The sequence below is a fragment of the Crocuta crocuta genome, unplaced genomic scaffold, assembly GCF_008692635.1.
Source record: "Crocuta crocuta isolate KB4526 unplaced genomic scaffold, BGI_CrCroc_1.0 scaffold310, whole genome shotgun sequence".
Taxonomy (NCBI): domain Eukaryota; kingdom Metazoa; phylum Chordata; class Mammalia; order Carnivora; family Hyaenidae; genus Crocuta; species Crocuta crocuta.
This window is the reverse complement of record NW_027532609.1, coordinates 1,274,533-1,298,655: the sequence shown is the minus strand read 5'-3', so window position 1 is coordinate 1,298,655 and position 24,123 is coordinate 1,274,533. Positions and strand designations below refer to the sequence as shown.

At 38.5% G+C, this 24,123-nt stretch overlaps 1 protein-coding gene across 4 annotated transcripts in view; it reads left to right on the top strand.

Annotated features, from left to right (window-relative positions):
* Positions 1-24,123, top strand: part of PEAK1 (pseudopodium enriched atypical kinase 1) — a 255,618-nt gene that overhangs the window by 201,008 nt on the left and 30,487 nt on the right. For all 4 annotated transcript variants that reach the window (XM_077780461.1, XM_077780463.1, XM_077780464.1 and 1 more), the window contains one exon: positions 6,875-7,068. In XM_077780461.1, the coding sequence (XP_077636587.1) occupies positions 6,875-7,068 (194 nt within the window). The remainder of the gene's footprint in view (positions 1-6,874; positions 7,069-24,123) is intronic.

Sequence of the window (24,123 nt, the reverse complement as noted above, 5' to 3'; positions counted from 1 at the left end):
GGAGACTATTTGGTATTTTTAACTAGGGAAGGAGGGAGTGGTTCCAACATGTGGGTAGAGGCTAGAGATGCTAGTGTGATCCTCCTATGCACAGGACATCCCTCCACAATAAAGTATTATCTGGTCTAAAATGTCAGTAGTGCCACCTCTGAGAAACGTGACTTAGAATAGGCACATAATAAGTACTATATAAGCTTTGGCTACTATTAGGATTTCCTATTGTAGGAATAGCAAGCCTTACTTGAAGTGTTATTGTTAGGAGATATAGATGTATAGATTTTTTTTGAGAGAGAGAAAGAGAGAAAAAACAGCAGGGGAGAAGGACAGAGGGAGAGAGAAGGAGAATCTTAAGCAGTTTCCACACCCAGCATGGAGCCCAACACAAGCTTAATCTCACCATGTGAGATCATGACCTGAGCCAAAATCAAGAGTCGGTCACCTAACTGACTGAGCCACCCAGGCGCCCAGGAGGTATATATTTAAGTACAGTACCAAGCACTCAACAAATGCAGAGGTGATGGTGGTGGTGTATCTATAAACAGAGTCTGTACTAAAGCAGCCCCTATTTAAAGAAATCCTTTTGTGGGATGCCTGGGTAACTCAGTCAGTTAAGTATCCAACTCTTGGTTTTGGACCAGGTCATGATCTCATGGTNTCTCTCTCTCTCTCTCTCTCTCTCTCTCTCCCTCCCTCTCTCCCTCTCCCCCCTCCCTCTCCCTTTCCCTCTCCCTCTCTCTCTGCCCCTCCCCTACTTGCTCTCTTTCATGATAAAAATAAAATAAATCCTTTTGCAGTGTAATTACTTTGTTTAGAATTTTTCAAAAATAGAACACATCTGTAATCATTAGTATTTTTTTTAAATGGCTTTTAATGATTTTAATAATAGCTGTATTCTTTTCAAAACAGTCCACTTCTGGGCGCCTATGTGGCTCAGTCGGTTAAGCGTCCGACTTTGGCTCAGGTCATGATCTCACAGTTCGTGGATTTGAGCCCCTGCGTCAGGCTCTGTGCTGACAGCTAGCTCAGAGCCTGGAGACTGTCTTGGGATTCTGTGTCTTTCTCTCTCTCTGACCCTCCCCTGCCCACGCTGTCTCTATCTCTCTCTCAAAAATAAATAAAAAGCATTTTAAAATAAATAAATAAAAATAAATATATATTTAATTTAAAAAAACCACTCCACTTCTTAATTTTCATAAGCGTTTATTGTTGAGTCTTTACAGTATACCTGCCTTATGATGCCAGCTTGGTGGACATCAGAGTAGGAGAGTATCCAGTTCAGATCCTGACTCTACCGCCAAAGCTCCCTTGTGATCGTAGGCAGTTCATTTCACTGCTCTCAATCTCAGTTTCCCCATCTGTAAAATGAAAGCAACTGCATCTACCTCCTGAGATCTTTCTGTGAATTAAATGGAAAAGTGTGTAGCTTGTGCGGTATTAAGTAGGAGTAGGTTCCGAGTGGTTTGGGTTCCCATGCCCTTCTTGAGCCCTCAGTGTTTCTGGAGAGTTTAATATACAAAGTCATTTTCATCCTCTCACTTGAAGGGCAGATGGACAGTTGAGGGAGATAAGAGGAAGGTGGGAAAAGGTGTACTGACTTGCTTTTCCAGTGTTTCTGGGCCTGTGTAAAAAGTCAAGGGCCCAAAAAAAGACATCCATATCCTCCATAGGGTAGTCCTATTGGAAAGGCCTGTATTTTCTTCTCATATCTTGCTTTTTCAGGAAATCAGTATCTCACACCATTCTTTACAAGTGAGACAAGCCCTACCTAAATAGTGATGCTGAGAAGCTACTGCTATAACCCTGTTATTGAAAAAGGCAGGCTTCTTTTATTGTTCTTTTCCAAGATTAATTTATCTTTTCTGCTAATTTGCACAGATCACATTCTGACTTCGTATTTCATAGGATTTTAAAACTGTAATTTTTCTTGGTATTATGAAGATGACAGTGATTTACAGTGGCCTGTGTTTTTGTCTACTTCACTGTCTTGTGGTCTAGTGCCTAAAGACATTTTTAATTGGCTATTCACATCTGTTTAAAATTTAAAAAGTGAAACCATGCAGTGTCTGAAAATTAGAGTCTATTCAAGACCTTGCACGTGGCTGCCAGTCTTCCCCATTCCAAGACCCAGCCACTTCATTCACTAGTAAGAGCTGGTGTGTTTGACCAGACTCTGTTAGACACATTAGCAGGAACTCATCAGATCTCACTTAAAGGTTAATCTCAGTTTAGGAGAAGTTTGAAGTTTTCAGTTAAAGGCCACAGAAGGCTTAGTGGAAAATTGGAGACACTAAGATACTGATCAGTGGACACAACACTTTTCTACCTGAGAATGCCAGTAATTGGAAAGTGTAGCAAAATCAAGTTGATGACCTGGAAACTAAGATAGGATTAAGAAATGTCACGTTGGTGGGGGGTACAGGGACAGAAAAATGAGGTTTTTCCTGCTTCCAATAGATTAAAGGTGTAGGATTTGATAACTTTGAATTCTCCTTGTGTGTTGGTATATATTCCATTTCTGCAAAAGTCCATCATTCCCAGCAGCCCCCGAAATAAACAACTCTGAAACCAGTTAACAAAACTATGAAATGCTGTCTCTGGATATGCTTTGATCTGAATTTTAGGAATAAAAAGAGGTTTTAAAAATCACACATTTGTTTATTGGCTGTCTTAGGCAAATAGAGACAAATGTTGCCAAAGAGAGATGGCAAATGGGAATTTAGAATACCATTTGCCCAAAGAGGCAGATGGTCTCTGTAGAAGCCTGATTCCGTTTACCGTCCCTTCTGAAGCTGAATGAGGAATTTGAGATAAAGTTGAACTGAAATTGTAGAAATACTCTGATACATAAAGGACTTTAATGTGGAATTTGATTTGCCTTTTAAAAAGTACATGCAGACATTTAACAGAATTTTTACAAAAATTTGTCTTGAACGGATTTGCCAGGGAAAAAAAAAAGGATTATTTCATTTGATGGTGTAATGATTAATCCTACCACCTGGGTAAGCCAAGTAAGCTTCCCACAGGAGGTGGCTTGTGCAGCTTTGAATTATGTATGAATATTGCAGACTGATGAGTGATAACCTTACCAAGGAATTCATTTGTAGAACAGACAAATCTGTAACAGTGTTACAGTTTCCTTTGAACACCTTAAGATCATTCTCCATGTTCAGAAAATGAGAATTCTTTGTGGAGATTATGGCAATTTTTTTTAAGTGTCAGGTCAAACACACCAAATCTCAATTACAAACTTGTCATTAATGAAAAAGTCAGTCAAAGAATTTGAGGTACAGGCAAACTTATGCTGTCTTCCATTATGATTGCAGTGAATGCTGAGGGTCTAGGAAAAAAGCAGGCTAAGTCTGGTTTGACCCAACCTGACAATTAAGGACCTAGACGTCAAAACCATTGTAATAGTAGACATTCCTCATAGCACTATAGAACTGGGGATGGTTTAATCATGAATTTAAATAGTAGAAATAGAAAAATCCTAACTTCCTCTCTGTGAGCCATGTATCAGGTAACAATTCTGTTTTATAATAATGAATATCAAATTGTACTTACCTGGAAAAAAATCTAGTTATCCTTATCCTCGTCATATTTGTTATTTCAAGACATGCTGAGATACAGTGTATTAGAATTCTAGTAGCTTTCTTGTAATTTCATTTTGAGGATTTTTTTTTTTTACCTTCTGTCTCATGGATAAAATGGGGGAAATTTTCATTTTCTTCATTATCTCCTTCCTGATGCTATCCTCTAGTTTGTAATAGATCTGATCAAGTAATCAGAACCTGGGTTCTCTGATTCCCATTTTGGTGTTTTCCCTATTATCTTAAACATTTCTCGATGAAATATTGGTGGTGAACCATTTTGTTAGGAGATAAAGTCTGTATTTAGGAAAGTGCCATTTTACTATTTGAGAGGCTTTTCTGATTTTATATGTAAATGTGAAACAAATCAATGGTCAAAAATTATATCCCTTATGAAATTAATATGCCTTAGATAACTTGTCAGACTTTACTTCCTTCTTCCTTCCTAGACAATTTCTCTATTGATAAATAGTGGCTGAGTCAACCTTCTCTGATGCTGTTCTCAATTCTTTTTCATTTTTTAGTCCTAGTATGTTACCACTTCTAAGCTTGAACTCTCAAAACCTCTCCCTTTCCCATCTATCTTTTACCATTTTCATCATACAAAGAGCTGTTCTTCCCTCAAGCATCAAGATGTGACATATCATTGATGCATTTTTTAAAAAAACATCCTTGTTTTTAGACTCTGCTGTCACAGTAAATGCTGATGAAACATCTTAGAATCCATTTGCAATTCCTTGTGATTTTACTTTCATCAATTCTCTCTGCATCGTTCTTGATAGTTGATGATTATTTTCATTGATGATTTAATATTGTAGTGTACTTATTTTAACATGTGCTTATGAAAACTAATCTTCATGTGTAATATAGGTTGTGTTGCGCTGGTCCTCAAAGAGTTAATAAAACTAGTTTTCACTTTGCTTAGTTTCCCAGAGGCAGTTTGGCACATTTCCCAGACCAAACCCCTAAAGTAAAGGTCAAGGTGCAGTGGATGATATTAAGGTGCAGAATTCGAAACTTGTATCTGGTAGTCCTCCTGAGCTCAGTGAGATCTCTGGTACATCAGAGCTTTAGAACATGATTAAAAGACCAAAGAAGGCCCTGTAGAATATCCTTTAATGGGGAATTGTATGAGTGAGTACAGTGGGTGAGTCTTTAACATTTCTTGCTTCTTAGCATCCATATTTTGTTTGGAGAAGCCCTTAAGAGCAGAGAGCCGTGTTTCATGTATGTGGGAACAGGCCCAGGGAACTTCTCACAGTTTAATAGCAGCAATTCTTTCTGTGGTTTTCACAATAGCTGAGACTCATTGTAAATAGCCCATTCCTTAGGAGGAAAACAGACAAGTGAGGGTAGAGTTGTGATTTCTGAACCAACCTTTACCAATCCTTTTTGATAATGGAAAAGAGAGCTTTCTAGTAATCATGAGGAGGTTGGGGGAAGAGGGAGAAAAGGCAAGAGCAAGTTTGCGGAGATCAGGAGCCTAAAAACAGCATTTTAGGGAATGTCTTAAATTGACTCTAAAATAAGAAGAGAATGTCCGTTTATATATATTGCTCTGAAATCAGAAATAGCTTGTATGAACTTTTGCCCGGTAAAGATCGTTTTCCTTCTCCTGAAGTATGTTGATAACGACTTAGTGATCTACATTAAGTGGTGTCCGAGAGTGTCTCAGAAGTGTCACTTTCCTTTGTCTTTACTAATAGATGGAAGTGGAGGCCTCTTTTTACCTTGATTTTATGATCCTCCCTACCATGAGAAACTAGTTTTGTTGGAGCCCTTCTTTTGGGTTGATGATGACCTAGGGCAGCCCATTAAGAGGCAGCATGCTTTACTGTGTGAGGCCTCCTTTACCTAAACCACCTTACTAGCTGCTGGTGGAGTGGTGTCTTTCCACTTTACCAGTGTCCCAGAGAGCCAGATACCATAAAGGAACCTCTTGCTCATTGCTCACTTCCAGTGTATAGAGACCTCTGGCTCTGCCAGCTTTGAAGGAGTATTTTTGAAGTTGAGTATCCAGCAGACTTCAAGGCTTATTTTTCTGTTCAGACACATGCATAATTTCCATAATGAAAGATTGATAAGAAGGTATTCCTTCTTTAGATCTACTCCCTCAAATCCACAGGTGATATATGTTCTGATGACACATGATCAAACAAAGTACCTCTTTTAAAGAACTTGTAAATGTCACCATGATTCACTGCCAATTGAAAATCCAGAAATAGCATGTAAACAGTATATAGGATATTCGCCTTCTTCTCTTTGCCCACTAAAAAAAATAAATAAGACAGGAAGAAGAGTTGGTGAGTATATGACAGTCTAAGAACACTTTCAGAACCCATTAAAGATGCCTGATTTCAAATTTATTTTATTGGATAGCCCAGTGAGATTTCCTAACTAGGCCAGCTTTTTTCTACCAACACTTAATGACTGTTCCATCCCCTTGTACTTTATAGCGACAGAACTGACAGTTCAGGCAGGATGGGAACCGGGGGAGATTGGAAAAGATAGCTATAAGCAAATGAGTGGGCGGCAGTGAAACAAGATTGGAAACGCAAAGTATTATGGATGCCGCTTTGTGGTATGTGCCTAACAGGATATTTCAGATTCATTTTAATACAAAAAATTAACTAGAACGCAGAACTTTCTTTTCCGTTTGCCTTACCTGCTGTCTGCTGTCTGCATCCACGCAGGCAAAAGTTGATGCTTCTGTCCTCCTGGCAACAAGGCTTTCCTGGCTTCAGTTTACTGCTAAAACAATTGCTTAACATCCTGATTTAGTCTCATCTGAACTTGATTCTTGATCATTACTAAATACATTCACATGTAGTAAATACTATATATTGAATAAAGTAAATATGTAAAGTATTTGATATCTGCTAGAGTGTTATGTATTGTAGTATAGTAAGTATGCTAAATAGTTCACTACACACATGTGTATTTTGTCTCTAACTAGTTAAGAATTCAGCTTGCTCACCACGACCATCACCACCTCCTGCCTAAAAAAAGTTTTCACTTCTTACCTTCTTATTCTTAAGCTTCCCTCTGAGCTTACCATACCTCCTCTACCAAACTGGATTCTCAATATGTCTGAATCAAGATAAATAAAAGGATCAGCCTGCATGAAGGACTGCCTTCTATTCAGACAAGTATTTGAGGGCTTATGACCCATTGTTATGACTCGAGGGCCAGTTATTTACATTTATGGCTAGTAAATGCCTTCCATAAATCTCAATTTTAGCAAGACCTTTGAATGCCAGTATAACCATGGTCTGATTTTGTTTCAGTCACAAAACCCATGAAGTGACAGAGGATTTCTCTCCTCGGGATCCAAGACCTGTTGTTGTGAGGCAAGATGATGGGGGCTGTGCTTCTGTCGCGGCAGCCTTGCCCCTACCTGAACTGGAAAGGGAAGAAGAAAAAGAAGACGTTTCAGATACTGTTGACCTGAATCCCTGTAGTGCAACCTACAGCAATTTAGGTAAGTGAAAATGTCATATAAATAATATTTAAGCCTTTCCTTTTTATGCCCCATCCAAATGCTATATTTACTTGGAGAGATGGTTTTTATTGCTGCACGGAGCAAACATTGGACACTAGAGCCATGAATTTTCTCTTTTTTCCTTTTTTTAATAGTTTTTATTTAAATCCCAGTTAGGTAACATATAGTGTAATATTAGTTTCAGGTATACAACATAATGATTCAGCACTTCCATACAGCACCCAGTGTGGAGCCAGAAATTTTAATTCACATCAGAAAAGGCCCTAGTGTTTACTAGGTGTGTATTGAACACCTGCTACTATGAGTCCTGTGCCATGTGCTAAGGGTGTGACACAGTCCCTGCCTTGAGGGACCCACCTGGAGGAAAAGAGATGAACTTGGTAATGATTTCAGTATTATATGATAAATGCAGTGATAGAGATACACATGGAATATATTTTATATTACACAGGGGAAGGTGTCAAAAGATCCCTTCCTCGAGGTAATTCCTGAACTAATCTAACTGGTTGACAGAGGGAAGAGTATTCCAAACCAAAGCAACAGCATGAACAAAAGCGTGAAGGTGTGAAACAGCCTGGCACACGTGGACACCACAACCATTTAGTGGTGCTAAAATGTGAACTGAAGAGTTAGAGGAGGTCATGCATTTCAAGCTAAAACCTTAGACTTTTTGCTCTTTGTGATAGTAACCCATCATCAAAAGGTTTTAAACAGAAAAATAGTGTGATTAAATTTGCATTTTAGAACATGCACTCCACAGGCTGTCGTGAGAGGATGGATTAGAGGTGAAGTATTTGTAGCCTAAAATGTAGTGGTTGGATACTTTGGCAGGACCACATAAAGAGATGAGAAAGGCCTCAACTAAGATAGTGGGAAGGGGAACAGTAGACAGATTTTAGAGATATTTAAGGGACAAAATACATAAGGCTTAGTGGTTACTTTGATATGAATGGTGTGAAGAATCTGTGGTATGTTTCAGATTTCTGGCTTGGGGCAAGCAGACTCAAAGAAAGAAGATCCTAATTATTGAAAGTATTTAGGCAGAGGCTGAGAGGCCATCTCTCAGAGATACAGCAAAGAAGAACATCGTTTCAAGTGCTCAGGAGCTGCAGGTGGCGAGTAACTACTGTATCGGACATGCTCATATAGAACATGTCTGTCATCACAGAAACTTCTCTTGGACAGCACTGCTTTAAGGAATCAGCTGTTTGGGGATTTGTATTGTCTTCTGTGGGTGCAAAAATCACATTGGTCTTTATGTAACATGAAAACTATTTAAGAAGGTTGCCCCTTACAGAGAGATGATTTTATTCTGAGTGATGGTGATATGAGATCACTGAACAAATTCTGACCTGTCACATCTTGATCAACCCCAAACTGAATTTAGCAGGGTATCAGCCACCCAAAATGTTCTCCCAAAGAAGTGATAGAATGTTTTTTCAATCAGACCTTCAACATTTTCCCCATGTTTCTTATGTCTATCTCAAGATTTTTAGAAGAAATATTGCTAGTATTTTATGTGGCACACCTCACTACCTTATCAGCCTACTAAAATCAGGAACTCATAATAACTTCCACTCTGTTAGAAATGAGTCGGTGACTTTAGCTCTCCTTCATTCACTTTGTAATTGAGTACTCTTTACATTGCTTTTTGGAAAGATCTATCCAGCCTCGATGTACAGATTCTTGGCTTGCTCCTTTCTGTGTGCCTACAACCTAGCACATTATCTAAAACATGCAGCAGGTACTAAGAACATGTTTGAATGAATGAACCAAAAGTGGCTGTGGCATTTGACTTTATAAGATTCCCAGATTAGGGGAAGTTAAGCCCTTCTTAGGAAAGGAGGAAATTTCATATAGGAAAATTTCAAGTCCCAGTTTATGTGTTTCATTAATCAGCTGACGGGTTTTTTTTCCCCTAATACAAGCATACCTCTGAGATATTGCAGGTTCCATTCCAGACCACCACAACACAGCAAATCTAATGAATTTTTGGTTTCCCAGTGCATATAAAAGTTATGTTTATACTATACTGTAGTATGTTAAATGTGTAATAGCATTATATCTAAAAAATAATATGTGTATCTTAATTAAGAAATACTTTATTGCTAAAAAATCCTAATCTTCAATTAGGATTATATAAGCTTTCAGTAGTCATAATCTTTTTGCAGGTAGAACGTCTGGCTTGATGTTAATGGTTGCTGACTGATCAGGGTGGTGGGTGCTGAAGGCTGGGGTGGGTGTGGCAGTTTCTTAACATAAGACAGCAGTGCAGAACTCCTTTCAAAATTGGAGCCAATCTTCTCAAATTTTGCTGCTGCTTTATCAACTAAGCTTATGTCATATTCTAAATCCTTTGTTGTCATTTCAAAAGTCTTCACAGCATCTTAATCAGGAGCAGTTTCCATCTCAAGAAACCACCTTATTTGTTCATCCCAAGAAGCAAATCCTCATCCATTAAAGTTCTATCATGAGATTGCAGCCATTCAGTCCCATCTTCAGGCTCCACTTCTAGTTCATTTGCTATTTTCACCACATCTGCAGTTACTTCCTCCACTCAAGTCTTGAGATCCTGAAAGTCCTCTATGAGAGTTGGAATCCACTTCTTCCAAATTCCTGTTCATGTTGGTATTTTGACCTCCTCCCATGAATCAGAAATGTTCTTAATGGCATTTTAAATCCTTTCCAAAAGGTTTCCAGTTTGCCTTTGCTTTTCCCAGATCCCTGGGGGGAATCACTATCTATGGCAGCTATAGCTTTACATAACAAGACTTGAAAGTCAAAATGACTCCTTGATCCATGGTTTGCAAAATGGATGTTATGTCAGCAGGCATGAAAACGACTTTAATCTTGCTGTACCTCCATCAGAGCTCGGGTGACCAGGTGCATTGCAAAATATCACAAACAGTAAGATTTTGAAAGGATTTTTTTTCCCTGAGCAATAGATCTAAACAATAGGCTTTAAATATTCATAGTAAACCATGTTATAGACAAATATTCTGTCATTCAGACTTTGCTGTTCCATTTATAGAACATAGGCAGAGGTGACTTAGCTTATTTTAAAGGCTTTATGGTTTGGGGATGGTAAATGAGCATTGGCTTCGACTTAAAGCAACTGGATGCAACGTCATCTGCTGCATTATCCCCTAACAAGAGAGACAGCCTGCCCTGTGAAGCTTTGAAGCTGAGCAGTGACTTCTCTCTAGCTATGAAAGTCTGAGATGACATTGTCTTATGTCTACATTGAAACTCTGTTGTTAGTGTAGCCACCTTCATTAGTTACCTAGCTAGATCTTCAGGATAAGCCACAGCTTTACGTGAGCACTTGCTTCACCTTATGTGCCTTACTTAGATGTCATGGAGACAGCTACTTTTCTTAAACCTTATGAACCAACCTCTGCCAGCTTCCAACATGTCTCATGCAGCTTCCTCACCTCTAGCCTTCACAGAATCGAAGAGAATTGGGGCTTTGCTCTAAATTAGTCTTTGGTTTAGGGGAATGTTGTGGCTGGTTAGATCTTTTCAGACCACTAAAACTTTCTTCATATAAGCAATAAGGCTGTTCCACTTTCTTATCATGTTGTGTTCACTGGAGTGGCACTTTTAATTTCCTTCAGGAACTTTTCCTTTGCATTCACAACTTGGCTACCTTGTGCAAGAGGCCTAGCTTTCAGCCTACCTCAGTTTTCAATATACCTTTCTCACTAAGCTGAATTATTTCTAGCTTTTGATTTAAAATGAGAGATGTGCAACTCTTCCTGTCACTTAAAACTTAGAGGTCAACTTAAGGTTATTAATTGGCCTAATTTCAATAGCGCTGTGTCTCAGGGAATAGGGAGACCGAGGAGAGGGAGAAAGACCAGGGAACGGCTGGTGAGTGGAGCAGTCAGAACACATTTATCCTATTAAGTTTGCTATCTTATATGGGTGTGGTTTGTGGTGCCACAAAACAATTACAGTAGTAACATCAAAGATCAGTGATCACAGACCACCCTAGCAAATATAATAATAATGAAAAAAGTTTGAAAAATTACAAGAATAGCTAAAATGTGACACAGAGACACAAAGTAGCAATGCTGTTAGGAAAATGACACCAATAGACTTATTGGATGCAGCATTGCCACAAGTCTTCAGTTTGTAAATAGTAAACAAACAAAAAACACAGTATCTGCAAAATACAATTGAACAAGGTATCCTGAATGAGGTTTAGTCCAGAGGCTTCCTACGTCAGGAATTACCTAAGCCAGGTCTCAGGTTCCTTTCTACGTAGCCCCACAAGAAACAACCCACATTTTTTTAAAGATTTTTAGAAAATTTTATTGAAGTCCAAGTTAGTTAACATATAGTGTAATAATGGTTTCAGGAGTAGAATTTAGTAATTCGCTGCTTACATGTAACACCAGTGCGCATCCCAGCAAGTGCCTATTACCCATTTAGCCCATCCCCCCACCCAACACCTCTCCAGCAACCATCAGTTTGTTCTCTGTAATTTAAGAACCTCTCATGGTTTGTCTCCCTCTCTGCTTTTATATTTCCCTCCCTTCCCCTATGTTCATCTGTTTTGTTTCTTATCCACATCTGAATGAAATCAGATGATATTTATCTTTCTCTGACTGACTTAGCATGGTACATTCTAATTCCATCCATGCTGTTGCAAATGGCAAGATTTCATTCTTTTTGATGGCCGAGTACTATCCCATTGTGGGTATGTATTGTATATACATATGCCACTTCTTTATCCATTTGTTAGTCAGTGAACATTTGGCTCTTTCCATAATTTGGCTGTTATTGATAGTGCTATTTTAAACATTGAGGTTCATGTGCCCCTTTGAATCAGCATTTTTATATCCTTTGGACAAATACCTACTAGTGTAATTGCTGGGTCATAGAGTAGCTCTATTTTTAATTTTTTGAGGAACCTCCATACTGTTTTCCAGAGTGGCTGCACCAGTTTGCATTCCCAACAGCAGTGCAAAAGGGGTCCCCTTTCTCTTCATCATCACCAACATCTGTTGTTTCCTGAGTTGTTAATTTTAGCTATTCTGACAGGTGTGAAGTGGTATCTCATTGTGGTTTTGATTTGTATTTCCCTGATGATGAGTGATGTTGAGCATCTTTCATGTATCTGTTAGCTACCTGATGTCTTCTTTGGAAAAGTATCTATTCATGTCTTTTGCCCATTTCTTCACTGGATTATTTGCTTTTGGGGTGTTGAATTTGATAAGTTCTTTATAGATTTTGGATATTAACCCTTTATATGTCATTTGCAGTTATCTTCTCCCATTCTGTCAGTTGCTTTTTAGTTCTGTTGATTGTTTCCTTCACTGTGCAGAAACTTTGTATATTGATGAGATCCTAATAGTTCATTTTTGCTTTTGTTTCCCTTGCCACTGTAGACATGTCTAGTAAGAAGTTGCTGTGGCTAATGTCAAAGAGGTTGCTGCCTGTTTTCTCCTCTAGGATTTTGATGGTTCCCTGTTTTACGTTTAGGTCTTTTCATCCCTTTGAGTTTACTTTTGTGTATAGTGTAACAAAAGTGGTCCAGGTTCATTAAGATTGAATTTTTAAGTAATCTCCATACCCAGTATAGGGCTCAAACTTACAACCTTGAGATTAAGAGTCACATGCTCTACTGACTGAGCCAGGCAGGCACCCCTCTGCATTTCTTATCTTACTTACCCGGTGCATCTACTTAAGGCTGTACCTTTCAAACACTGAAGGAAAACATCTAAAAGTCTTCTGTCTCCAGAACTTCCTTTGGCAGTGTATTGATCATCAGCGTTAAATGTTAATGGATGAGAAGCAGCTGGATGGCTCAGTCGGTGGAGCATGCAACTCTTGGTCTCAGGGCTGTGATTTCCAGTCCCACACTGGGTGTGGAGATTACTTAAATCTCTGAAAACAAGAGATAAGTATATTTTAAAAAGTGCCATTTCGTTGCTGGCCTTGATATAATTATGCAATAATGTCATCATAAATAGAAGCTTTAAAAAAATCTTTCTAAAGGATACATTACCATTAGCACATCTACTCAACAAGTAATTATTGAGGAACTTCTATGGGCCAGATGTTATTCTACATAATTCAAAGTTAATGATTTGAGGGGCACCCAGGTGGCTCAGTCATTTGAGCATCTGACTCTTAGTTTCAGCTCAGGTCATGATCTCACAGTTTTGTGGGTTTGAGCCCCACATGGGGATGGGGGGCTGCCAGCACAGAGCTTGCTTGGGATTCTCTGTCTCCCTCTCTCTCTGCCCTTCCCCCACTCACTCTGTCTCAAAATAAATTAAGCTCAAAAAAGGAAACTTAAAAAAAACAAAGTTAATGATTTGAACCAAAGATTAAAGAATTGCACATTTTTAGATTATCTGGATGTTTAAAAAAATTCAAATCTGAGACTGACTGCTTTGAACATTTGTTTGAGCATTTGTTGTACTTCCTAAAAATATAATTATTTCTATTTAAAAAGAAATCATAGACTGTTTCCCTATCTTTTAACTTAGCTGCATTCACATTTAAAAATAGTTTGCCATATACTGGAATTAGATGGCAGAGTGCAATATTCAAAGTACATAGATAACTTACCCTCAAATAAATAATCTGTGTTCTTGGAGAGGTTTTCAAATGAGATCTACAAAAATTGAGCCTGTCAGCTGCTATGCCACTGACATTCTTTAAAATGGTCAGTGTATCTCTTTATTTGAGGCTATGCCTAAAATGGTCTTTGAAGGTCAGTTTTGTTTTATCATTTGGCATGAAGCTGATGTCCCCTGGGGTTTGCCAGTTGGTGCCTCCATTTGACTGTGGTGGGACCCTTCCTCCTAAGCTGCTGATGCCTGCTGCCAGGAGATGATATAGTGAGCGCTAGGCTCAGCCAGTGAGAGGCCTGCTCACTTGACAGGCTGGTGCACAGTGGTATGTGACATCTATATTTATACAGCATAGTGCATATTTCCCAGTTTGGAGATGATTGTCTCTTCCTTTGTCCTCTCTTTTCCTGTTCTCATCTGTATTACTTGTCATGAGCCCTGGAAAAAAATTAGGGGTGAAATTACAATTTAAGTGGAAAAATATGTTTTATTTATTTGGGTTTACTGCTCTTACTCAGCAAACATTTGTCGAATAGCACCTATCTTCTGGGAACAGAGCTAGGTCCTGGAAATAGAAATGCTATCGCCAAGGACTCTTGGTCGGTCTTTAGGAAAGAGACATGGGCTGGACTCTTAGGAGCTCATGTGCTAGTTGCTATATGAAGATATTTAACAGTTTAATGAAAGCCTCTGCCTGGAGGAGTCTAGGGGCGGGAGGTCACTTAGGTTTTGAGCAGAGCTTGAAAGAAGGGTGACTACTCCGACAGACTGACAAGCAAGGGAGAGCATTCCACGTAGAGGGAAAAGTATGTGCAAGGCCTAAACATTAATAGAGCAATGAATGTTCCGTTAACTACAGTAATGAATCAGGGCAGCTTAAGTACTGAGTGAAAGGGGGCAGAGCAGGGGAGGTAAAACAGTGAAACAGCAAGGCTAGATCATAAATGGTATGTATATATCACAATTTTTTTAATTTTAAGTTTTTAGTTTTATTTTTAGAGAGAGCAAGCAGCAGAGAGGGGCAGGGGGAGAGAGAAAGAAACTTAAGCAGGCCCCACACTCAGCATGGAGCCTGACATGGGGCTTGATCCCACAATCCTGGGATCATGACCTCAGCTGAAATCAGGAGTCAGACTGACCCACCCAGCCACTCCAGTGTATCTTTTTATCTGTAGAAAATGGAGAGCCACTGAAAAATTATGAATGAAAGGACATGATCAAGATTCTTAAAAAATCATTCTAGGATCTACCTATGAGACAATTGGAGGCAGAGAGACCGACCAGGAGACCATGACATTCCTGTCTTATTGAAATGAAGTGTGAATTAGTACACTGCTCTTGTCCAAATGCGTCATCATTAAGTGCTTTAATCCCTAGCACCCCAAAATGGTAATGACTGTCGGGTCTTACACAGACATTTGCTGTGGTTTGTCTCCTGTGTGTCTTCAGTGGTAGTGCCTTTCAGCACATGTCTGTAATGATGGAGTTATTATTTTGAGTTTTCAGTATGCAGTCATCTTTAAAATGTTGATCTTTAGAAATAATATTTTTCTTATTTCCTTTCTACTTATTATACCAATCTTATAAGTTTTAAGAGTCCTACATCCATCATTCTCCTTCCCAAGGAGTTTTAAACACCCTTTTCGCTTCTTCAGAGTGTCATTAAATTATTTCCTTTTAATCCATCTTTCATCATTTGCTTTACAGAATGTGATATAGGGGCTAATCTGTCAGTCCAAAGACATTTTTAAGTGGAGAGAGAGTAAAGAGCTAGAGTAAGGAAGCTCAAAAAGAGGGGAAAGTAAGGTTTGAATGTGGTTTAATCAGGCATATTTGTCAAAAAGAACTTTTCTAGTCTATAGCAAGGCAAGATTTAGAACCCAATCTATTTTTTTTTTTCTGTTTAGAGAGCTGGCATGCCACAAAAATGTAGAGTATGTGATGTTATATCAGGACTGCTGAAAGCTGAGCTTAGTGTCTGGTCCCAGAGGCTTGAGGGGAATGTACAGGATTAAAAGTTTAAAATAAAAACAGCCAAGATACCAAGCTTTTAAAACATTGACCCTGATGACTGGAATTCAGTTCCGAGAACTTGTCTTTCTTGGGGAAAAAATAAAAATGCAAAACACTTTCAGACGTGGGAGAATGGCTTGACCTATTTGCACGGGCTGTGGAATGCTCATGGTTTCATCTGAAATGCAGAAGTTTCTGACTCTCATGTGGAAATCTCCATAGCTCCCAAGAGATCATATTCTGCTGTTTGGGAAGAGAAGCTGCTATTAACTCTCTTTATCTCCTTGCTGCCTTGGCTGTCCATTTTCATTTTGGAGTGATGAGCAACTCTTCTGACTCTGCATCCTTCAGTTTGCAGCCGTTTCCTGCCCAGCTACTGTGTGTGGCACACCGCGCCAGGTTCTGAGGGCGTGTAAAAAAAAAATACACACGTTGTAAAAGGCTAAAATGCTATAATAGAGCAAAAAATGCTAAGACAGCAAGAGGAAGAAGTGAGGGTTCCCAATTTGGAGGGAACGAGTAGAGAGTAGGGAGGCTTCCATGGAGAAGGGCTGTCTGAGTCGGGCTTACAGCAGAACACCTTTACTACAGCAGAGATGTAGAAATAAAAATTCAGTGCATATTCAAAGAACAGGAAGCAAGTGTTCATGTGGGAGAGTTGGTGAGAAACAGTGGTAGATAAGACAGAGAGCCTTGACCAGCTTGCTGAAGAGTTCGGACTTTGTTCTATTGGTGGCGGGAAGTGGCATGATCAGCTCTCCTCCACCTCCTCTGATAAGCATTAAAAAGCTGCTGATTGTGATAGACTTTGTCTCACTTGCTGCTTCTGAGGTCATTTTTTTTAGTGCTTTGAGAATCCATTCCTTCCATGTCTATGATTATTTTAGTTTGTTCTGATTTGGAGAAATTGGTAGAGGGGCGCCTGGGTGGCTCAGTCGGTTAAGCGTCTGACTTCGGCTCAGGTCATGATCTCACAGTTCGTGGGTTCCAGCCCCGCACTGGGCTCTGTGCTGACCCCTAGCGCAGAGTCTGGAGCCTGTTTCAGATTCTTTGTCTTCCTCTCTCTCTGACCCTTCTCTGCTCTCTCTCTCTCTCCCTCTCTCTCTCAGAAATAAATAAAACATTAAAAAAATAAAAGAAATTGGTAGAAAATGATACCCATAAAGGTTCTTCTAAGGATGTGGAAAGAACAAGAATAAGTTTGTGTTTCCAGTTTTTTCATTTATTCATTAATACCGTCCTTCCTTTTTTTTTTTTCTTCCTTGTCTCCTCCTTTCCTTCCATTCTCTTCAGCCAGATTCTTTGCTTGATCCTGGGAACGCAAATAAGACCCAGTGTCTGCCCTCAGTGAGCAATACCAGTAGGGAATTTAGACAGGGGCACAAGTCAACTATTGTCAGTACTTGGAGAGAAGTGTTCACAGGATTATATGAGGTCCCAAGAAAAAGAGGTCAATTTAGGGGAGTAGAGTAAGAAACACTTCTCATAAGCAGAATGTTTAAAGAGGAGAGGAGAGGGAAACCATTCCTGGAAGAGGGTTAGCATGAGTGGACAGTAGAGATGAAGTAGCCAAGAGTGCTAAGGAAACTGCAAGCAGCTGGTTGCTCTGACTTTGGATGTAAGATGAGATGCTACAAGGAAAATAGGTACAGCCAGGGCTGGGTCATGGAAGGCTTGCTTCTGTGCTCGAGCAAAGAAAATTCTGTCCTCGGGATCAAGTTCAAATTCTCAATGACAAATTTCTTAAGTAGAGGAGTGCCATGATCAGCTTTGGTGTTTAAAAAAAAAATCTCTATAATGGCCAGTGTGGTGAGGGAGGCAAAACTGGAGACAGTGGTAACAGGGAACTGTCACAGTAGTTAAGCAAGGACAATAAGATGCCGGTGCAGTTGACTGCTTCTAACCTTGTCATCACACTTCATCTCTGAAAGGTCTGGGTCAGCTGGTGGAAAATAAAGGTTTGTTATAAAGCCTATTTCTGTCATGTTGTGAATAAACTATGGTTCTGACTTCTCACATTAGCTGAGGCAAAATAGGTCTGGGGCAGCTCTGGGAAGGAGGTTCCTCATCATCACAGGAAGAGTGCAGTTAATACTGAGCCCCTCCATCCCTGGTGATCTTAAGGGCACAGAGGAATGGGAAGATGTAAGTAGAAACTGGAGTTATGGTAGTTTCTAAGAATGAATTGTCGATTTCCTTTATTGAGATATGTTTTACATACCATAAGATTCAGAGGGTGCAATTCCATGAGTTTTAGTAGAATTTTACAACCATCACCAGTATCTAATTCCAGAACATTTTTATCACTCTAAACAGAAACCAGTCTCTCTCCATTTCCATTCTCCGCATCCCACAGCAGCCAATAATCTACTTGCTGTCTGTAGTTATTTACATATTTCTGGATATTTCATGTAAATAGAATCATACGATATGTGGGGTTTGGTGACTGGCTTCTCTCACTTAGCATATTTTCAAGGTTCATACAGGTTGCAGCATATATCAGCACTTCATTTCATTTTATGGCTGAATAATATTCCTTTGTTATCCGTTCATCAGTTGATGCACCTGTGGGTTATTACTCCTTTTTGGATATTAGGAATAATGTTACTAAGAATATTTGTGTGTAAGATTTTATGTGGACATTGTGTTTTCACTTCTCTTGGACATATACATGGGAGTGGAAATCCAGGATCACGTAGTAACTTGGTTTTACTTTTTGAGTAACTACCAAACTGTTTTCCAAAGTGACTGCATTTTAGAGTCCTACTAGCAATGTGTGGGGGTTTGAATTTCTCCATATCCTCACAAACACTCATCCATCTTTTTGATTAGAGCTGACTTAGTAGATGTGAAGTGGTCTCTCATGGTTTTGGTTTGTATTTACCTAATGGGGAGTGATGTTGAGCATCTTTCTATGTGCTTATTGGCCATTTGTATATCTTCTTTGGAGAAATGTCTGTGCATACCCTTTGCCCACTTGTAATGGGTTACTTATTTTTTTATTGTAAGTTGTTTATAGATTCTGGATACAAGTCTCTTGTCAGATAGATAATTTGCACATATTTTCTCCTTTTCTGTGGGTTGCCTTTTCACTTCCTTGAAGTTGTCCTTTGAAGCACAAAAGTTTTTAATTTTTATGAATTCCAATTTATTTTTTTTTTTTTGCTTGTGCTTTTAGGTGTCATATCTACAAAATCATGGCCTGATCCAAGGTTGAAAAATGTATTCCTATGTTTTCTTCTAAGAGTTTTATAGTTTTCATTTTTATGTTGAGATGTTTGCGATATTTTGAGTTACTTTTTGCGTATAGTATAAGGTAGGAGTTCAACTTCATTCTTTTGCATGTGGGTATCCAGGTATTCCAGCACTGTTTGCTGGAAAGGCTACTATTTCCTCATTGAATTGTCTTGGCATCTCTGTTGGAATTGGCCATAAATATACAGATTTATTTCTAGACTCTCAGTTCTGTTCCACTCATCTATTATTTCTTCTATTCTTAGTGCAATCTTTTTTTTAATTTTTAATTGAAGTATAGTTGACATACAATATTTATATTAGTTTTAGGTGTACAATATAGTGGTTCAACATTTATATATGTTACAAAATATTCACCAAGTGTAGTTACCACCTGCCATCATATAAAGTTATTACAGTATTATTGACTATAGGGTGCCTGGGTGGCTCAGTCAGTTAAGCATTTAACTCTTGGTTTTGGCTCAGGTCATGATTTAGTGGTTCATGAGTTCGAGCCCTGCATCAGGCTCTGTACTAACAGTGCAGAGCCTGCTTGGGATTCTCTCTCCCTTTCTCTCTCTCTCTCTCAAAAATAAATAAACATTATTTTAAATGGCCATTTACAATTTTATTGACTACCTTCGCTATGCTGTATTTTTCATCCCTATGACTTTATTTTATAACTGAAAGTTTGTACCTCTAATCCCTTTCACCTGATTTGCCCATTCCCCCAACACATGGTACATACAATCTTGATTACTATAGTTTTAAATAAGTTTTGAAATCGGGAAATCAGAGCTCTCCAATTTTGTTCTTCTTTTTCAAGACATTCTTTGGTTACTCTAGATCCATTGTATTTCCCTATGAATTTTAGTATCATTCTGTCAATTTCTGCAAGAAAGCCAGCTGGGATTTTGATAGGGATTACATTAAATCTTCAGAACATTTTGGAGACTATTTCCATCTTATCGTATTAAGTCTCTGATTTGTGAACACAAGATGTCTTTCCATTTATTTAGGTCTTTAATATCTTCAATGCTGTTGGGTAGTTTCCAGTGTATAAGTCTTGCCCTTCTTTTGTTAAGTTTATTCCTAACTACTTTATTATTGTGATGATATTATAAATAGAATTGTTTTTTAATAATAATTTTTTGATCATTGCTAGTGTATAGAAATACAGCTGTTTTATATAGACCTTATATCTTGCAACCTTGCTGAACCTGGTATATTAGTTCTAATAATTTTTTGTGAATTCCTCAGGCTTTCGTATATACAAGATTATGTTACCTTTGAATAAGAGATAGTTTTACTTCCTTTCTAATCTGGATGTTTTTCTTTTTCTTTCTTAATCGTCCTGGCTAGGTCCTCCAGTGAAATGTAGATTAGGAGGGACAAGAATGGAAATACTTGTTTTATTCCTGATCTTAGTGGGGAAATATTTTGAGTTTTTTACTATTAAGGATGATATTTGCTTTGGGGCTTTCATAGGTGCCCTTTACCAGATTGAGGACATTCTCTCCTTTTCTCAGTGTGTTCAGTGTTTTGTCATGAAAAGGTGTTGGATTTTCTCAAATGCTTTTTCTGCACCTATTAAAGTGATCATGTAAGGTTTTTTTCTGCCTTTATTCTGTTTGCATGGTGTATTCCATTGATTAACTTTCAGATGTTAAAATCAAGCATGCGTTCCTGGGACAAATCTAACTTTGTCATGGTGTATAATCCTTTTTATATGTTGCTAGATTCAGTTTGCTAGTGTTCTGTAAAGATTTCTGTGTCTGTATTCATAAGGGATATTAGTTTCTAGTTTTCTTATGAATGCCCTTGTCCGATTTTGGTGTGTGGTAATATTGGCTTCATAGATTTCAAGCTGGGAAATGGTCCTTCCCCTTCTATTTTTGGAAGAGTTTGTGTAGGATTGATATTCTCTTCAGGTATTTGCTAGAATTCATCACTGAAGCCATGATGCCCTGGACTTTTCTTTGTGGGAATATTTTAAATTAATAATTCAGTATCTTTTCTTGTTACGGGTACCTCTATAAATTTACCACTTAATTCTCTCTCAGCTCTAATTTACTCTTTTAGTCATTCAAGAAACATTACTGAGCATCTTTTACATGCAGGCCCTGTCCTGACATAGAGGATACAATAATGAATAAGGCAAAGTCCTGGCCCTCTTAGCATTCTCATTTTCTATGTCTCTCTCATTCTTATGCTATATATGTATATATCATACATACATACACACACACATATATATATACATACATACATATATATACATATTTTTGTATTTATATGTAATATAGTTCTGTTCCTTATAAAAATATATATATTTGCTGCGTGCCATTGGTGGAGAACCAATACCGTTGGTGGAGAACCTACATGCTTAGATTTGCTGTATATATCATCTTAGTTTGTATAAACTTCTAGGTGCTCTTGGAGAGAGTTGCATGAATGGGAAATGGACTAAATTGTTACTGCTGTCACAGTTTATATTTGTGCCCTTGGCATTGCTACAAGGACATGGTTTTATTTATATTTTTAAAAATATTTCTTTATTTTTTTAATGTTTAGCTTCTTATTTTATTTTATTTTATTTTTTCATAAAGTTTGAATTAACTTTATTTATTTATTTATTTTTTCTTTCATAGTTCATTGTCAACCAACAAGTGCCCTCTTCCATGCCCATCACCCCTCTTCCCCTATCCCCCACCCCCATCAGCCCTCAGTTTGTTCTCCGTATTCAAGAGTCTCTCATGGGGGCGCCTGGGTGGCTCTGTCGGTTGGGCGTCCGACTTTGGCTCAGGTCATGATCTCACGGTCTGTGAGTTCGAGCCCTGCGTCAGGCTCTGTGCTGACCACTCAGAGCCTGGAGCCTGTTTCAGATTCTGTGTCTCCTTCTCTCTCTGCCCCTCCCCAGCTCATACTCTGTCTCTCTCTGTCTCAAAAATAAATAAATGTTAAAAAAAATATTAAAAAAAGGTCTCTCATGGACTGCCTCCCTTCCTCTCCCCAACTTTTTTTCCCTTCTCTTCCCCCATGGTCCTCCGTAAGGTTTCTCCTAATCCACCTATAAGTGAAAGCATATGGTATCTGTCTTTCTCTGCCAGACTTATTTTGCTCAGCATAACACCCTCGAGTTCCATCCACGTTGCTACAAATGGCCAGCTTTCATTCTTTTTCATTGCCATGTAGTATTCCATTGTATAGATAAACCACATCTTGATCCATTCATCAGTTGATGGACACTTAGGCTCTTTCCATGATTTGGCTGTTGTTGAAAGTGCTGCTGTGAACATTGGAGTACATGTGCCCCTATGCATCAGCACTCCTGTATCCCTTGGGTAAATTCCTAGCAGTGCTATTGCTGGGTCATAGGGGAGTTCTGTTGTTCATTTATTGAGGAACCTCCACACGGTTTTCCAGTGGGGCTGCACCAGTTTACATTCCCACCAACAGTGTAGGAGGGTGCCCGTTTCTCCATATCCTCGCCAGCATCTATAGGCTCCTGATTTTGTCATTTTAGCTACTCTGACTGGCTATACCAATTTACATTCCCACCAACCAGTGCAGGAGGCCTCCTTTGTCTCCACATTCTCACCAATGCTTGTCATTTCTTGTTTTTCTTATTTTAACTGTTGTAACAGGTGTGAGGTGATATCTCATTAGGGTTTTGATTTGCATTTCCCTGATGATAAATGATGTTGAGCATCTTTTCTTGCATCTGTTGGCCATCTGTATGTCTTCTTTGTCCATCCAGTCCACTGATCACTTTTTAGTTGGATTGTTTGGCTTTTTGTTGTTGAGTTGTAGAAGTTCTTTATATATTTTTAATATTAACCCCTTATGAGATACATCATTCGTAAATACCTTCTCCCATTCAGTAGGTTGCCTTTTTGTTCAGTTGATGGTTTCCTTTGCTGTGCAAAATGTTTTTGTTTTATTTTGGTGTAGTCCCAGTAGTTTATCTTTGCTTTTGTTACCGTAGGAGGCGTATCTAGAAAAATATTACTATAGCTTTCACAGTTAGGTTTTTTAATTCATTTTGAGTTTATTTTTGTGCATGGTGTTAAAAGGTAGTCCAGTTTCATTCTTTTACAGGTAGCTGTCCAGTTTTCCCAGCAACATTTATTGAAGAGACTGTCTTTTCCCCGTTTTATATTCTTGCCTCTTTTATCATAGATTAATTGATCATAGAATTGTGGGTTTGTTTCTGGGTTCTCTATTCTGTGTATCAAACTAAATGTTTTGTTTAGTATAGCTTTGCAATACAATTAAAAACTTTTTTTTCATTATGTTTATTTTGAGAGAGAGACAGAGCACAAGTGGGGGAGGGGCAGGGTCCAGGCTCTGAGCTGTCAGTGCAGAGCCCAATGCAGGCTCAAACTCACAAGTGTGAGATGACAACCCAAGCTGAAGTCAGACACTCAACCAACTGAGCCACCCAGGCGCCCCTGCAGTATAATTTGAAATCTGAAATTTTGATACTTCCAGATTTGTATTTCTTTCTCAGGATTGCTTTGGCTATTTGGGGGTCTTCTGTGATTCCATACAAATTTTAGTGTTATTTGTTCTTATTCTGTGAAAAATACTGTTGGTGTTTTGATAGGGATTGTATTGAATCTGTAGATCCCTTTGGGAATATGGACATTTTAACAATATTAATTCCTCAAATCCATGAGCCTGGAATACCTTTCCATTTGTTTGTATCATCTTCATTTTCCTTCATCAGTATGTTATAGTTTTCAGCGTACAGGTCTTTCACCTCTTTGGTTAAGTTTATTCCTAAGTTTCTGGGGCAATTGTAAATGGGACTGTTTTCTTAATTTCTCTTTCTGCTACTTCATTGTTAGCATATAGAAGTAGTGCTGATTTCTGGGTATTAATTTTGTATCCTACAACTTTACTGAATTCATTTATTATTTCATTCTATTATTTTTGGTGGAAGCTTTAAGATTTTCTATGTATAGTATCATGTCATCTGCAAATAGTAACAGTTTAACTTCTTTACCAACATGGATGCCTCTTATTTCTTTTCTTGACTGATTACTGTGGCTAGGATTTCCAGTGCAATGTTGAATAAAGGTGGCAAGAGTGGATATCCTTGACTTTTCCCTATTGTGTTGAGATATGTTTCCTCTAACCCCACTTTGTTGTTGTGTTTTTTAATTTTTTTTAATGTTTTATTTATTTCTGA